This window comes from Nannobrachium achirus (genome assembly GCF_963921795.1).
Source record: "Nannobrachium achirus genome assembly, chromosome: 24".
NCBI lineage: Eukaryota > Metazoa > Chordata > Actinopteri > Myctophiformes > Myctophidae > Nannobrachium > Nannobrachium achirus.
The window spans coordinates 28,502,532-28,517,361 of NC_137831.1; the positions used below are offsets into that span (position 1 = coordinate 28,502,532).

The 14,830-nt window shown below is 43.5% G+C and overlaps 1 protein-coding gene across 1 annotated transcript in view; it reads right to left on the reverse strand.

Annotated features, from left to right (window-relative positions):
- Positions 1-14,830, reverse strand: part of LOC308279973 (CLIP-associating protein 1-B-like) — a gene marked incomplete at its 3' end in the record, with an annotated part of 105,096 nt that overhangs the window by 15,877 nt on the left and 74,389 nt on the right. The window contains exons 21-28 of the mRNA XM_080720211.1: positions 14,283-14,465; positions 13,426-13,530; positions 9,051-9,148; positions 7,794-7,817; positions 5,483-5,724; positions 5,028-5,091; positions 3,891-4,054; positions 2,241-2,463 (exon numbers count right to left, since the gene is read on the reverse strand). Of these exons, the coding sequence (XP_080576337.1) occupies positions 2,241-2,463; positions 3,891-4,054; positions 5,028-5,091; positions 5,483-5,724; positions 7,794-7,817; positions 9,051-9,148; positions 13,426-13,530; positions 14,283-14,465 (1,103 nt within the window). The remainder of the gene's footprint in view (positions 1-2,240; positions 2,464-3,890; positions 4,055-5,027; positions 5,092-5,482; positions 5,725-7,793; positions 7,818-9,050; positions 9,149-13,425; positions 13,531-14,282; positions 14,466-14,830) is intronic.

The following is a 14,830-nucleotide window of genomic DNA, read 5'->3' on the forward strand; positions in this document are numbered from 1 at the left end:
AAACGTGTCAATACGAGCAGTTTGTTAAGGTAAAAATCTATTATTATGGATATAAATACCGGTAAGTAAACACTGTGATTCGTTAGCAAATATATGGACATTATATTACAAGACATATGGACAAACCCGCACCTTGACATGAACACAGAGATTACACACATTTATCGACAGACCAAGAGTAGCTATATATGGAGTGGAAAAGTAAGTCTCTCTTAAAATGACTAAATACAAGGCACAAATACTTAGTTTACATACTTTAGATTATTTGCATTGCAAAACGATTCGATACCGATTATAAGCGTTCTATACGATACGATATACAGAGCCAAACAGTACAATATTTGCTTTTGCAAATCGATATAGCAGATCATTGCAAATGAAAAAAAGATTTTTCGATTCAGTTACTACATCGTTACACCCCTACTAAACACATATCACATCCATGTTGTTGGGGTTACAGCTGACCCCAGTGTGTGCAAACTGTGCATAGGTCACAGGCCAAGCCGGCGGGTTAGAGGTTGGGAGGTTATACAACGGTAAGGATAGGGGGTTGTTCATGCCGTTGTCTGGAGGTTCTACCTGTTTACACCTCTCCTCCAGGTTGCCCTCCCCAGGCAGAGAGGCTACGGTGCTGGGGGGACGCAGCTCTTCCCCAGCCCAGTTATGGAGGGTCTGGGAGGAGGAGGAGGAGGAGGGTTTCCAGAAACAAAGAAACAGGACGTTGGACAAATAATGACAACACAACACAAAAATAAATAAAAAAAACAGAAACTGAATAGAGGATGATGCAACTCAAAGATCATGAAAGGAGAAACGTGGGGTTTGAACGAAAAAGTGACAAAGTGGCACTTTGCCGATTTTGCAACCAACTGTGGCACCCAAAAACTTAAGATTTTAGACTGTTTTGTGATTTCTCAACCCACTCACACCACTCATGCATCATGTTTATTTCTTTATGTCCTCAGCTTCAGCAAAACAGGATTTGGGTGCAAAATCGTCTAAGTGCCCCTTTATAACAAAACGAACAGAGCTAGTGTTGATGAACCTATCACCACTAGTTATGATAGGGAGCGAACACAATAGAGGGTGTATTATGTAGCTATACATCAGCGTCCACTGGTTAGCTCTTTGCTATAGCTCGATGTACCGACACAATCCTGGTCGGTTGAAACCCACCCTTTTGAGACTTGTTAGAATACTAACTGAGACGTTCCCAGTGGACACATGAAATGAAAAGCTTATATGAATGAAGAATTAACACAAAACCTAAAGACGGACACTAAATGCAAAGAAAAACTGCAAACCAAGCGAACAACAAGGAGGCCATCTTTCCAAGCGATGGATCTCGCCATCGTTGACCAAGATGGAGAAGGTCTGAACAAAGCTCAGTTTTTTATGGGTAGCGCACCAACAAACCGACTTCTCTTAAGCACAACATCCTTACAGATGGGCGTCCATGGCCAAATACATATAAAAATGTGTGAAAACCAATCTATTATAGCAGTTCTCAAAGTTTCCAGGGACTTTTGAGGTTCCTTTTGGGGGTTCTAAATTGACCGTTACAAGTCTGTAACCCTGGCAGTATACAGTACAAACTACAGGGTTCCCACACATTTTTACCAATTAATTTCCAAAACGTATCCAAAACTTTTCCAGAATATTTAACCCGATTTCCAGGACTATAACAATAATTCAGCTCAATAACAGGTTGCTTACTCCTATGCGCAATGCCCAAAGACAGGTAGTGTATGCCAGTGGTTCTCAACCTTGTGACCCCCGAAATAATCATGTTTTAACTGGGGACCCGGCACCCTGACGAGCACTAAGAGTTGAGGAATTTTGTATAACACGGTTCTATTGTGAAAATAGCCGATCTGCGATCGGCTATTTTCACAATTTCTGCCTCTATATATTTGACAATTTGGCCAATTTTTAATTTGTCATTTCAGAGGTATTAACAAAATCAATAACCAAAGACAACGCATAGCTATTTCTTCCAGGACCTTCCAGGACCCTTGATAAATTCCAAAACTTTTCCAGTACTGGAAAACAATTTTTCTAATTTCAAAATATTTCCAGGAATTTCATGACCGTGGGAACCCTGAAACTAAATGAAACCGTTACTGTAGGGTCCATTTAGTTCCATTTGTACACTGTCAAGAGTTAAGGGGAGACGTTGAAGTTTTTAAAGTTTGAGATTGTTAATAATAATAATAATTATCATCATTATGTCACTGTACCTTGCGCACGTCGGAGCTCTTGGGCTCCGTGGTCCAGGTGATGATGCGGGAGACGGCCAGGCGCGTCTCGCTGGAGTTGACGAAGTCCCCGGGGTCCATCTGTCTGGCCAGGGCCTCGATGTAGCGCAGGATGGCCACCTTCACCTTCAGGTTGGGCGTCTGGGTCTGGTCCACGATGAAGCGCATCAGGATGTTGAACTGCTGCTCGAACGAGAACGAATCCCTGGATGGAGGGGGAGAGAGGGAACCAGAGAGAGAGAGAGAGAGAGAGAGAGAGAGAGATAAAGTTACTACAGACCTGAGGCTGATTCTTAAAAATGTCTTCTAAATCCTAACAGTTTTCTGAAAAACGTATGTTTCTACATCAGTAGTTCTCAAACGTTTTAAATCGTATGTATTTGGCCGCGGACCCCCATTTCTTTCTTTTTAAGATTAGTTTTTTGGGGCTTTTATGCCTTTATTCGATAGGAAAGTAGACTGACAGGACATTTGGGGAGAGATGGGGAGTGACGCGCGGCAAAGGTCGTCCGGATCGGGAATCGAACCGGCGACGCCGTCAGGCATCAATGCCTATGCGGCAATGCCTAAGTGGTATGCGCCTGGACCAGTAGGACAGCGGGCGCCCCGCGGACCCGCATTTCAAAATATTCCGTTTCCCGGGACGCCCAAAAGCAAAGATTTTAGTCACAAATGCTCACTTTAAATATATGTATATATATTATATTCAAAGATTTGAACACCTTTTCATGATTTTCCCAAAAATAGCAGATCTACTACTTGTAGATCTGCTATTTTTGAATAGTATAAAATAATGGTTCAAATCTAAAGCCACACAGATGCGTTCCCACTTCCCGGTCTAAATGGGTTATAAGACGTGGGGCCGATTCTACAAAAGCCTTCTAAATCAGTATTCTACCACTTTTTCGAGTCACGTGTTCAAATACTGGATTCTGATTGGCTAAATTCCGGAGGTTATGAGAGGACAACTGCCGCAAAGTTGTGTGAGGACTTGTCCGAGATCAATGCGCCTCAGTGTACATCCGGGGACTTCAGGAGGTAGTCGGAACACCTTTCCCCCAACCAACAAATGAAGGTCGCAGCGGTCCTATGTTTACTAACGTGCGTACTATCGTCGCCGATTTATTTGGATCCAATGCAATCCGCCAACTTTAAAGCCCCTTTTCTCTGAACCTATGCCTTTCTGGAAGCGAACAGCCTCTATTTACGGCCGGAACGGTGCTTTTAACTGACGTTAGCTTAGCTGTAAGCTAGACGCATGGATTAGTATGGAGTTGGCGCCATCTGTTGGTGAGTAGAAGATGTTGTTGGTGGAACTATCTGCTGTCTCGCGGAAGTTTTATAGGCAATAATGATTGTAACTTAAGATCCTTGCAAGTTACAACTATGTGTTTTCTTTCATGTATAAGGGAAAAAGTGGTAGAAAAGCTATTTACCACTCGGGGTCGGACATTATGCTCTGATAATGTCCTGTGTTAGGGTGTTATCGGACTCGGCTTCGCCTCGTCCGATAACACCCTAACACAGGACATTATCAGAGCATAATGTCCTCTCACTCGGGGTAAATTGCTTACGTAGTCCTCAATCATTTTCGAGATTTTCCCACGCATGTTTCCGACTGCTCTCTCTCACCTGGTGACGTCCAGGGCCTTCTGCACCTTGGCCTGGACGGAGCCCAGCAGGTCGGCGCCCATCTTCTTCAGCAGCTGCGTGAGCAGCACAAACAGCCAGTCCTGGAGGTCCTCTCTGTGCAGGAGAATGAAGTCCACCAGCGTCTCCAGGAACATGCTGAACACCTGCAGGAGAGAGACAGAGACAGAGAGAGAGAGAGAGAGAGAGAGAGAGAGACAGACAGACAAAGAGAGAGAGACAGACAGAGACAGAGAGAGAGAGAGAGAGAGAGAGAGAGACAGACAGACAAAGAGAGAGAGACAGACAGAGACAGAGAGAGAGAGAAGAGGAATAGGACAAACAGAAAGACAGAAACAATAGAAGACAGACAAGGAGATGAAGTATGTTCAAGTCGTTGTTAGCCCCAGCAGGTAAACAGACAGGTGAGTGTTGGAGACATTAGATAGAATATACATTAGTATTACATTAAAGGGCAAATTCCACCTATTCATGGGTTGCATTTGTAGGCCATGTTGAGGACCAACACAGGTGTTCTGATTGGTGTAGAACATTAGTTCTATGCCAATTACACAAATTCAAACACCTGTGTTGGTCCTCAAGATGGCCGTTTAGGACTACAAATGCAACCCATGAATCATCCTATAGTGAGGACGATGCAACAAAGTGACGTAACATGTTTTACAAGTGTTTGTGTGTCAAGCGCTAACTGGGAAATCAACATCTATCTATCTATCTATCTATCTATCTATCTATCTATCTATCTATCTATCTATCTATCTATCTATCTATCTATCCCTCCCAGTACAACCCACAATATGATGACCTAAGCTGGGAAAATGAATAGTCAGACAGCAGGACCGTTAAGAAAGATCAACTAAAGTTTCAAAAATAATAACTAAAAATGTGAGTGGACACTTACTCTCTGGGGTTAAGAGTCCACAGCGACGCACAGACAGACATGCGATGTGACAAAAAACAAAAAGACACAACGTTAGTTACTGTAGTCATTTTGATTAGTCTGACCTCCTGCTGTGAAACACAAACTGTCAGTCATGCAACCTGGAGGGGGAGAGGACATGTGTGATGCATGCACTGTGTGTGTGTGTGTGTGTGTGGGGGGGGGGGGGGGGTCCTTACCTTGCTGTGTGGGTCTGCAAACATCCTGGTGAAGATCTCACAGAGTCTCTTCAACTCCACACGACTATGAGAGAGAGGAGGGGAGAGAGAGAGAAGGAAAGATGGAGAATGTGAGATTATCCTAATTCATGCCTCATTTTGTCATTTAAGGGGTTTGGGTCAGTGGTTCTCGAACCACTGACTTTTTGCACCAAAAATAGCTGCCTGATCTACAAGCTCACAATGCATAAACGCCAAATCGTATTTTACCATAAAACAACCAATTCTCTGGACAAGGACAATGGTCCTCACAATAACTATTTCTCAAATTGTACCCATAGTTACAGACCCTCACAACACAAAAGTATAACATTTGCCTCTGAGATGGAGCAGAAGTAAAAGTACAGAAAATTGGAAATACTCCAGTAAAGTAAAAATCCTGTACTTAACTACATAACTTAGTTACTAAGTAGTACCTGAGCATCCTCTGGCTCTTGAACAGGTTCTGCAGGCCCAGCAGGCCCTCCTTCCTCTCGGACCAGTTGGAGCTGGCGCAGTGGTTCAGCACCTCCGCCACGTCCTCCGTCTGGCGCATGTAGTGTGGCGCGCCGTTCCGCGAGCTGTACGAGCGCTCCGAGCAGGCGCTGGACGCGTCGCTGTTGGCGTCGTCGTCCGAATACATGCCCGGGGACTCAAACCGACGCCTCGCCGGCCGCCGCTGAGAGAGATGAAGAGGAGGAGGAGGAGGAAGGGGATGAAATAAGAGGTGATGGTGGAGACGGTAGTTGGCGTAACACCCGATGTGTGCTTCGCTGTGCGGCGTTGTCGCTCGCCAAAAATATCAGATCCACAAGCTTGTAGATCTGTTGTTTTTGGCACATTTGTGACATCCGTAATTGTAATTTCGAGAGTAAATAAATATTGAATAATGTCACAAATATGTCATCAAGGGTTGCGAGCTCACAGCGGTCATGCATTATCATCTAAAACCCCTAACTAGCGAGCAGAGGGATGGAGGAGGAGAGGTGTCTTATTTTAAACGGGAGAGTGTTTTTTGCAGGTCTTACAGTCAGAGTGTATCAAAAAAGCAACTAGGTTAAGGCAGCGGAAGCTTGTGATTGGCTGCGTGGAGGTGCTGAAAGTCGGGGGGATGGAGATACACCTAAACCTAACCCTAACCCCAGTAAAACTAACATTAGTGAATGCTAACCAGTGAAATGCTAACCTGTTGACGCTGGTGAATGTTAACCTGGTGAGACCAACGTTGCTTAACCCAGTTACTTTTTTGATACACTTGGACTGAAAGACGTGCAAAAAATACTCTCCCGTTTTAAAACATATGTGTTGTTGTTATTGTGCTGTTCTCGGTATGTCATTCTTTTAGAATGTTTTATGTTAATTCCACAGCCAAGGCACAGCACTGCTTTCCTCACGTCTACCATGCAGCTGTGTTCCAAAGGGATGCCGGGCACACAGAGGGAATGCGTTTCATGCCATGCTGAAGGGGTTGAGTGTACAGCAGGAGTCTTCAACAGGGAGTCCGGGACCACTAGGGGGTCCTCAGAGTTACTACAGGGGGTCCTACAAATCTTTGTGTGATAGAAACTTATTTTCTCCTTTTTTATATTACCACTTGAACCCTAGCCTAACCTTTAGCCAAAAATAGCAGATCTACAAGCTCACAACGCCTCGCGCTGCGAGGCGTTGGGAGCTTGTAGATCGGCTATTTTTGGCAAAGAGGTTTGGTATAGAGGGGTAAAAGAGCAGACTAAGTACAGAGTGAAAGGTCAAGTTTAGTAAGTATTGACGGTTCAAGGGGTTAAATATCTGAAAACACAAATTGACATGAATCCAAAATACACTGATGATTGTGCTGTCAAACAATGAAACTATATGGAAACTAAAGGTGAAAAGATTGTGGGGGTCCCTGCTTCATCTCTCTCTCAACTAAGGGGTCCTTGGCCTGAAAACGTTGAAGACCCCTGGTGTACAGTATTTGAACGATTCCTGTGTCGCTGCGCTTTGTTACAATTAGTATCTTTGCTCTTTAATGCAGACGCCGCTGCATGGTGGCAGCATGCCAGCTGGTGATGGTTTCGGACATGTAATGTTATTATAGAGATCAATGGCCTGCAAGCTGCTCTGCTCAACACAAATAATGGTGCATTTTTACCAATTTCAACCTGGCACACCTACTAAAAATAGCTGATCTGCAAGCTCACAACACATTGTGATACGATGCGTTGTAAGTAGATTGGCTATTTCTGCCATTTATCGCCTGATAAAGTAAATAGGGCTTGAGTGCTTTTATGGCTAGGAAAAGAGGACAGAGACATACTGTAGGTGATAACAGCCAACAAAGGCGATGAGTGGGCTTAAAACTCAGTACGTCACGGCTACATCTGAGTTTTAATCTACGGAGCAAGGACCCCACAACACAATCAATCCTCTTGGTGCCAGAACGGGACAATTCATGCACAGGGTTCCCATACACTTCTGTGCAGAAAGTCTCAGGGTATTACACAGACATAGAATTAACGGACAGCTATTAGAAAACATTCATGAATCATTGAATAACGTTCCTTCACCGCTACTAAAGTTTGTCTAATTCTTAAAATTGAAAAGACTGGGATGAAGTCGGATCTCATTCATAAATACTTTTGCGTAGGAACCCTGACACCATTGACGTCATTATGTGACAATGTGGAAGGAAAACGTTGTGCATTTGCGTGACGGGACATGCTTTGCATGCAACAGAAGGAGGAATGAACTTGTCGACGTATGTACCTTATTCCTGGAGTCTCCTAACAGCTGAGATTGACCCGAGGAAGAAGAGTAGAGAGTCAATTACATCACAATGAACAGGCCCCGGGGAAAGTCTAATGTTGCAATTACAGCACTGTGACAGGAAACGTATTCTACAAATCTTTTAACCCATTTAGGCATAGAATTATTGAATGCTTTAGCTATTGAAAAATAGCAGATATACAAGCTCACAGCGCGGCACCGAGTGCCGCGCTGCGAGCTTGTAGATCTGCTATTTTTTGAAAAAAGTCGTGAAAATTGTGTGCAAATCTTTGAATATAGCCTATGTATTTTAAAAGCGAACGTTTGTAACTCAAATTTTGCTTCTGGGTGGTCCCTGGAACTAGATATTTTGAGATGGGGGTCCGTGGCCAAATAAATATCAGTTTGGGCATGAAAAGGTTTGAGAACCACTGACATAGTTACCTCTCAAGAACAGACTAACTGAGCTCCAGTTAAGTGAAAAGAACCTTTTCTTTGACGATGGCTGGCCAGATTGCTGACATAGAAACATAGGGTTTTTCAAAAAAAACCTTAGAAGGATTAAAAAGACACTTATAGAATCAGAATTCTAATTTTCACGATCTTTCAAAAATAGCAGATCTACAAGCTCGCAGCGTGGCACTCGGTGCCGCGCTGTGAGCTTGTATATCTGCTATTTGTCAATAGTTAAAGCATAAAATAATGATACACAATAATGTGTACCCGTTCTAAATGGATACAAAAAAAAAGTATTTTTCTACTTTTCTCCCACTTTTGTCGATATGCCAATTCCCAAGTCCCACATGTAGTCTCTGTCACTGCCAACAACTACTGCGTGGTCTTGGGGAGAGCGTGTAGACCAGTGGTTCCCAAACTTTTCAGTTCCAGTTCCTCGTCTCCACGGGATGCAAACTAGTGAAAATAGCCGATGTACACTCTCACAAGATCGGCTATCACTTATCACTATCTCAGATATAAACAATTATTTTGTATTTATGGATTTTTTTTATTTTTATTTATTAATTTTAAATTTGTAAAACCTTTGTGGGAAACACATTTTTGAAAATATTTAACAAAAAAAAAAAAAAACTAAATGGAGGAAACAGTTGGCGGGCAAAAAAACATAATCTTGGGTGGTCATTGGCATGAAAAGGTTTGAGCACCGCTGATTCATAGCAACATACTTTTCTCAGAAAAACTCTTTAACTGTTTTAGACTTAGAAGACATTAACGGGTATAAATCATCCATGTTCTTACCAGGGCGTCGGCCACGGCGGCCTCCACCTCCGTGCCAGTGTTGAGGATCCTCATGGCGTTGACGGAGGCCGAGATACGAGCCTGATGGGCCAGGCGGTCTGAGGTGGAGCACAGGGGAGACAGGGGGAGAAGGTTAGGGGAAGGTTGTGGTGGGTTTTCTACTGAACACCCAGCCCAGTAGGCAGGGGCGTCACTCACAAGGGGGGGGGGGGGGGGGAGTGGGACTGAGTTACTAGGGCCCAAGGTGGAGGGGCCTAGGATTATTTTATACTTTAACTATTGAAAAATAGCAGATATACAAGCTCACAGCGCGGCACCGAGTGCCGCGCTGCGAGCTGGTAGATCTGCTATTTTTGAAAAGTCGTGAAAATGTTTGCAAATCTTTGAATAGATGTATTTTTTTAAGCGAACATTTGTAACTAAAATTTTGCTTCTGGGGGGGTCCCTGGTACTAAATATTTTCAGATGGGGGTCCGTGGCCAAATACATATCATTTTGCGGGTCCTTCATATGAAAAGGTCTGAAGGATTTGAAATTTTCAAAAACCTTTCACGATCTTTCAAAAACAGCATATCTACAAGCTCTACAAGCTTGTATATCTGCTATTTTATTTTTCAATAGTTTAAGACCCAGGGCCCATAATTTGGTGCGACACCCCAGAGACAGAGAGCATGTGGCAAGGACATAATGAAGGATGATTAACCACATGAACCCCAGCATCGCTACTGCGGGTAGGCGAAAACAGACGATCTACAAGCTCTCAATGTGTTGCAATGTGACACGTACTGAGCAACGATATTTGGTGTAGAGGGGAACAAAGAGGGATCCAAGTACAGACCCACAGGGAACCCCTGTCAACTGCAGAATATGGGGTTCAGGTGGTTAAATATAATGTGTTGGTGACATTTTGAATGAACTCAACTTTGATCCCCTGCAAGCAAATGGGTCAAAAACTGAGCTTTGTGCATGGATGATTTGGGGACAAACCAAGGAACGCTCGGCATACAGTAAGGTATTATTATCATTATCACATAAATTGCATACATCATTAAAAAGAAAAATGTCTAAGGAAAAAACAGAAGAAGCCAGCAATAAAATCTTTCCCTGCAAAGGTAAACAGAAAATGCAAAAAAATGTGCAATGAACAGTGCATAGGCAGTCAGATAACTCAGCAGTGCAGATAAATTAAAAAAGACAAATAAACACATCTTAAAGGAGCTACAGTCAACCTTTTCTTGAAAAACGGATGCTAAAATAAAAATAATGTTTCGTAAATATTTTATAAAAAAGATTAAGCTTCATATATGTGTTTTTATTCAAAAATGACCACAAAAAGCGTAAAATAATGATAAAATAATAATTTTGGCCATTGTCAGGCCGACTTTGTTTACATCCCTCTTCTATGCTTTTATATGGATTGATAAGGATGTAAACAAAGTCAGTCTGACAATGGCCAAAATGATTATTTTACCATTATTTTATGCTTTTTGTGGTCATTTTTGAATAGAAACACATATATGAAATGGTCTTTTTTATAAAATATTTTCAAACATTCTTTTTATTTTAGCGTCCGTTTTTCAAGAAAAAGTTGACTATAGCTCCTTTAAATTAATCTATAACATCAGCCCTCACATTACACAAAGAGCAAAATTAACATCATGTAACAGGGACATAATCAAAATAAATAGCATTCACGAAAATTATGATGGCAGTAATAGTGCAAATCACTGAGGGATGTTGAGGCAACGCAAAGTCCTGGCTGCTGGAGTGAAGGGATTGGCTATGGGAGGGAGAAGCTTTCTGTTCAATGTGGACCACCGTGAGAAATTAATATCAGACACCTAAAGGCTCTTATGTCCGTCCGCTCTGCCTTAACCAAACGTCACACTGGCACAGCTACTGTCAAATAGTCTGTTTGAGTGATGAGGCATTTAACAGGACGAGAAGATTTTCTACTCTTCCTGCCTCAACTGGTTAATCCACTAGCTTCAGTGGTTGATTGACTGCAACATTTACAACAGCCACTTTGACTGTTTTACCAGCCGTAAAAGAAGCTTTTTAGAATAGAAAAGCGTCTGGCTGGATCGCTATTATGGTACTTTTCCATAATATTCAACTGCTCATTGGAACCTTCAATGTAGCTGGTCCTCATAGCGAGGTTCAACCATCTGCCAAATACCCACAAAAAAGGCCAGTATAGTCGAGTCGTTTCTATGCTTTGGGAAAGCAACATTAGTGCAGAGCGACAGAGAGACCTTTGGCTGGTGGCTGGTGTTAAGTTTCACAAACCGGGACGATAGAGACCAGAGACAGACACAGTAGACATCTATCTCTGGCTGTGTGTGTGTGTGTGTGTGTGTGTGTGTGTGTGTGTGTGTGTGTGTGTGTGTGTGTGCGTGGGTGCGTGTGTGTGTATGTGTGTGTGCGTGTGTGTGTGTGTGTGTGCGTGCCTGCGTGCGTGCGTGTGTGTGTTGCTCTCCATGCAAGAGAATGTGTTTCATAAAGCAGGACCACTCAGCCAGGCCAGGTTAACAGTCAAACCCAGCATTTGATAAATGCTTTGAACAATGCGTCAAATTAAATCGAGGACATTGATCACATCATCTGTCAATCCTCATCTGTCAATCCTCAGTGTTAATTTATCCATTTTGTAGCTCAGAGCGCATACAAATGTAACACTGATGCTTTTTCCTGTGTACTAAAAGGCTTTTTTTTCTTTGTTTGAGGTATTGCATACAGTATATTCTAGGAATTTCAATGAGACCCTTATAAATCAAGAGTAAAGTTAAAATAATTTACTTACTTCCAGTAAGTGGACGGCAGAGTCCACTTACTATAACTATAACTAGTATATAGTGTCACTGTCAGGCAGAAACCTTGTATCTCCAAGTTTCAAATTTGTGTGTTTCTTTGTAAGGTAAAGCCTTGTTTCATCATACAAGACTGTCGCACCAAACTAGTGAAAATAGCCGATCTACAAGCACACAACGCCTCGCGTTTTGCACCTCGCGATCGCTAGTTCATCGCTAGTTCAAATAGCGATCAATAGTTCAACATTTTAAAATGCTAAATACAAAACGAACGGTTTTGGACATACAAGATTTCCACCCGAGTATAGTTATTGTGTCTGGTGTGGACTGTGGACGTCCGTGAACAATTCTAATAAGCATAAAATCCATTTATTTTATAAAACTGGCCGGCAGCTGAGTAGTCGTGCGTTCTTGGCGGTCACCTGAGTAGCACTCTGCAGAGGACAGCGCACTGGTAGAACGGGAGTGACGGCGAGTCACTGCAAGAAGTAGAGGGTTGGGACAGGAGGAAGTGAGGTCACGTGATGGCGTTCGCACTTAACCCCATGGATGTCACCGTGCCATAACGACTTGCGTATATAGCAACACCAGTACTACGATAGTTTTACCATTCAGAGTAACAACACTACAGCAGGAGAACAAAACTAAATGACTTGAGACAGTACAAATTGTAACGACGCATGTAGAGGTTCAGGATCTTGTTTCACGTAGCAAAAGGCTACAGAACAGCCTTCTGATCTATCATTCTGTGTACTTAACATACTGTAAGTCACTGACAACACACTCAATTAGTATGGTGAATAGAACGGAGTCAAACAGAACAACATCGAGAAAAAAAACAAAAAAAAACAGAAAAGAATGAAAGTAGAGTAGTATAATAGAATAGAATAGAATAGCTGTGGGGGGTGGCTGTCTGATTTAATCTCTCCTGGCCTGAGTCAAACCTATTGGACCCATAGTTACGGTACAGTAGGTGTGAATGCGCAGAGCTTATCTGTATAGACCTGGGTTTCCAGAAGGTGGCATACCCGTTTTCCCGTAGCTTTGTTTGATTGGATGAGAAGCAGATTGGAACCATGAAACGAATATAAAAACCTTCGCACTGAGCGTGTTTCCGGCTCAAACCAAGTGATGGGAAAATGAACAAGAACAGGAAAAGGTTATGCCACTTTTTGGAACCTTGGTACTACATCTAGGCTCTACATCAGGGACTCTCAGGAAAGGGCTTGAGGGGGGTCTAAATTGAAAAAAGTCTGAAACTCTGACAGTGTACAAATGGAAGCAAATTGACCCTAACAGGTGCGTTTGGTTCCATTTGTACACTGTCAGAGTTAACTAAGGGGCTCCTTGAAATAAAAAATAAAAATAAACGTTTGAAAACCACTGGCATAGATTATAGTACAGTAGTACAGAAGAGCACAGAGTAGAGTAGAACACAATAGAACAACGGAGTATTAGAGTACAGTTAAAGAGTGACAAGAAGACATGCGGTTGCGTGCAGGGAGTCTCCAGGGCCAGCAGAGGGCAGTGTTTGGCTGTTGTGTTAGAGAGAGTTAGATACTCACCCAGAGGAGAGAAGCCCCGAGCGGGGCTGGTGTCCCGACTGCTCTCGCGACTGGTGTCGCGGCTACAGCCCTGGCTCATGCTGGGCCGGGGGATTCGACTCCGGGCTAGTGGTAGTAGTGAGGGGGGGAGTGACAACGTGGCGAGGCGTGACGTGACGTGGCGGCAGACAGAGAGAGAGAGAGTGGGGGAGAAGGGAGGACAGAGAGACAGACAGCAGCGCAAGAGGAGGAGGAGGAAGAGGTTTAGCTTTTAGCACAAACAGTCAGACAGTGACATGCCTGTCTGAGGCCACTGTGCAGACACAGAGAGTTGGTTAGTTCAGGCAGGGAGACAGGACGGGGCTTAGAGACTGTGGATTAGATACACTGATTAGCATGACCAGAAGAACTAGAGCAAAGTGTTTTTGTTTGTTTTGTTCTTTTAATGTGGGGGTTTCCCACTTTTAAGTCAAATTTCCAATCAATTCTTTTCAATTCAGGTGATTATTGTGCCAGTTTAACCACTTCCAACCTGGCGTCCCTATTTTGGGAAAGACATTATTGCTCATATTTAAAAAAAAAAAAAAGCAGATCGTTAGACGTGCCATTTACCGCTGCCAGACGCTATGCCTATTTGGCATGGAAAGGGTTGTGAACCCCTTGACTAAGAGAATGCAAGGTGGTTGAATATTGCAAGTGTGTGTGTGTGTGTGTGTGTGTGTGTGTGTGTGTGTGTGTGTGTGTTTACATGTGTCGAGGATGTACCGTATGTGCATGACAAGACACAGGAAGAATGTGTGTGCGCACACATGCCTTGCCTATGCTTATTGTGTGTATTACTATGTATTATATTGTGCAGTGGCGGGTCCAGATCTTACCCATGCCTGATCTGCTGGGGCTGGTCTCTCTGCTGCAGCCCTGGCTGCGAGCTGGTCCTCTGGGCCTGCTCTTGTCGGCCATGCTGGGGGTGCTGGTGACGGTGGCGGTGCCCATGGTGGGCCGGGGGATCCGGCCGTACGTGGTGCTGAGCAGCCTCCCCGGGGAGCCAGAGCGACTGCCCGCTGAAATGAAGACAATGGATATGCAGTAGGCTGATGTTAGAGACAGTTGACATGTTTGGTTTGAAACGTTTGGTGATGTACTAGTCTGTGGGGATGCTTATAGCAGTGGTTCTCTTCATATTTTCATGTGATGGACCCCCACCTTGATTGCGACCATAGGTCGCATTTACTATGAAAACCTGCAGCTCATTTGAGTCAGTCAGTCACGCCTTCATATATGGCCAAGACAGAATTAATTTGGAGGGTGACTTGCGTCACAGCAACCACACTTGCAAATAAATTCTGTCTCATGATAACCAGTGTGGACCCATGTATACTGCCAGTTACAGCGTACAGTTAAGGGGGGTCCTTGAAATCTAAAAGTT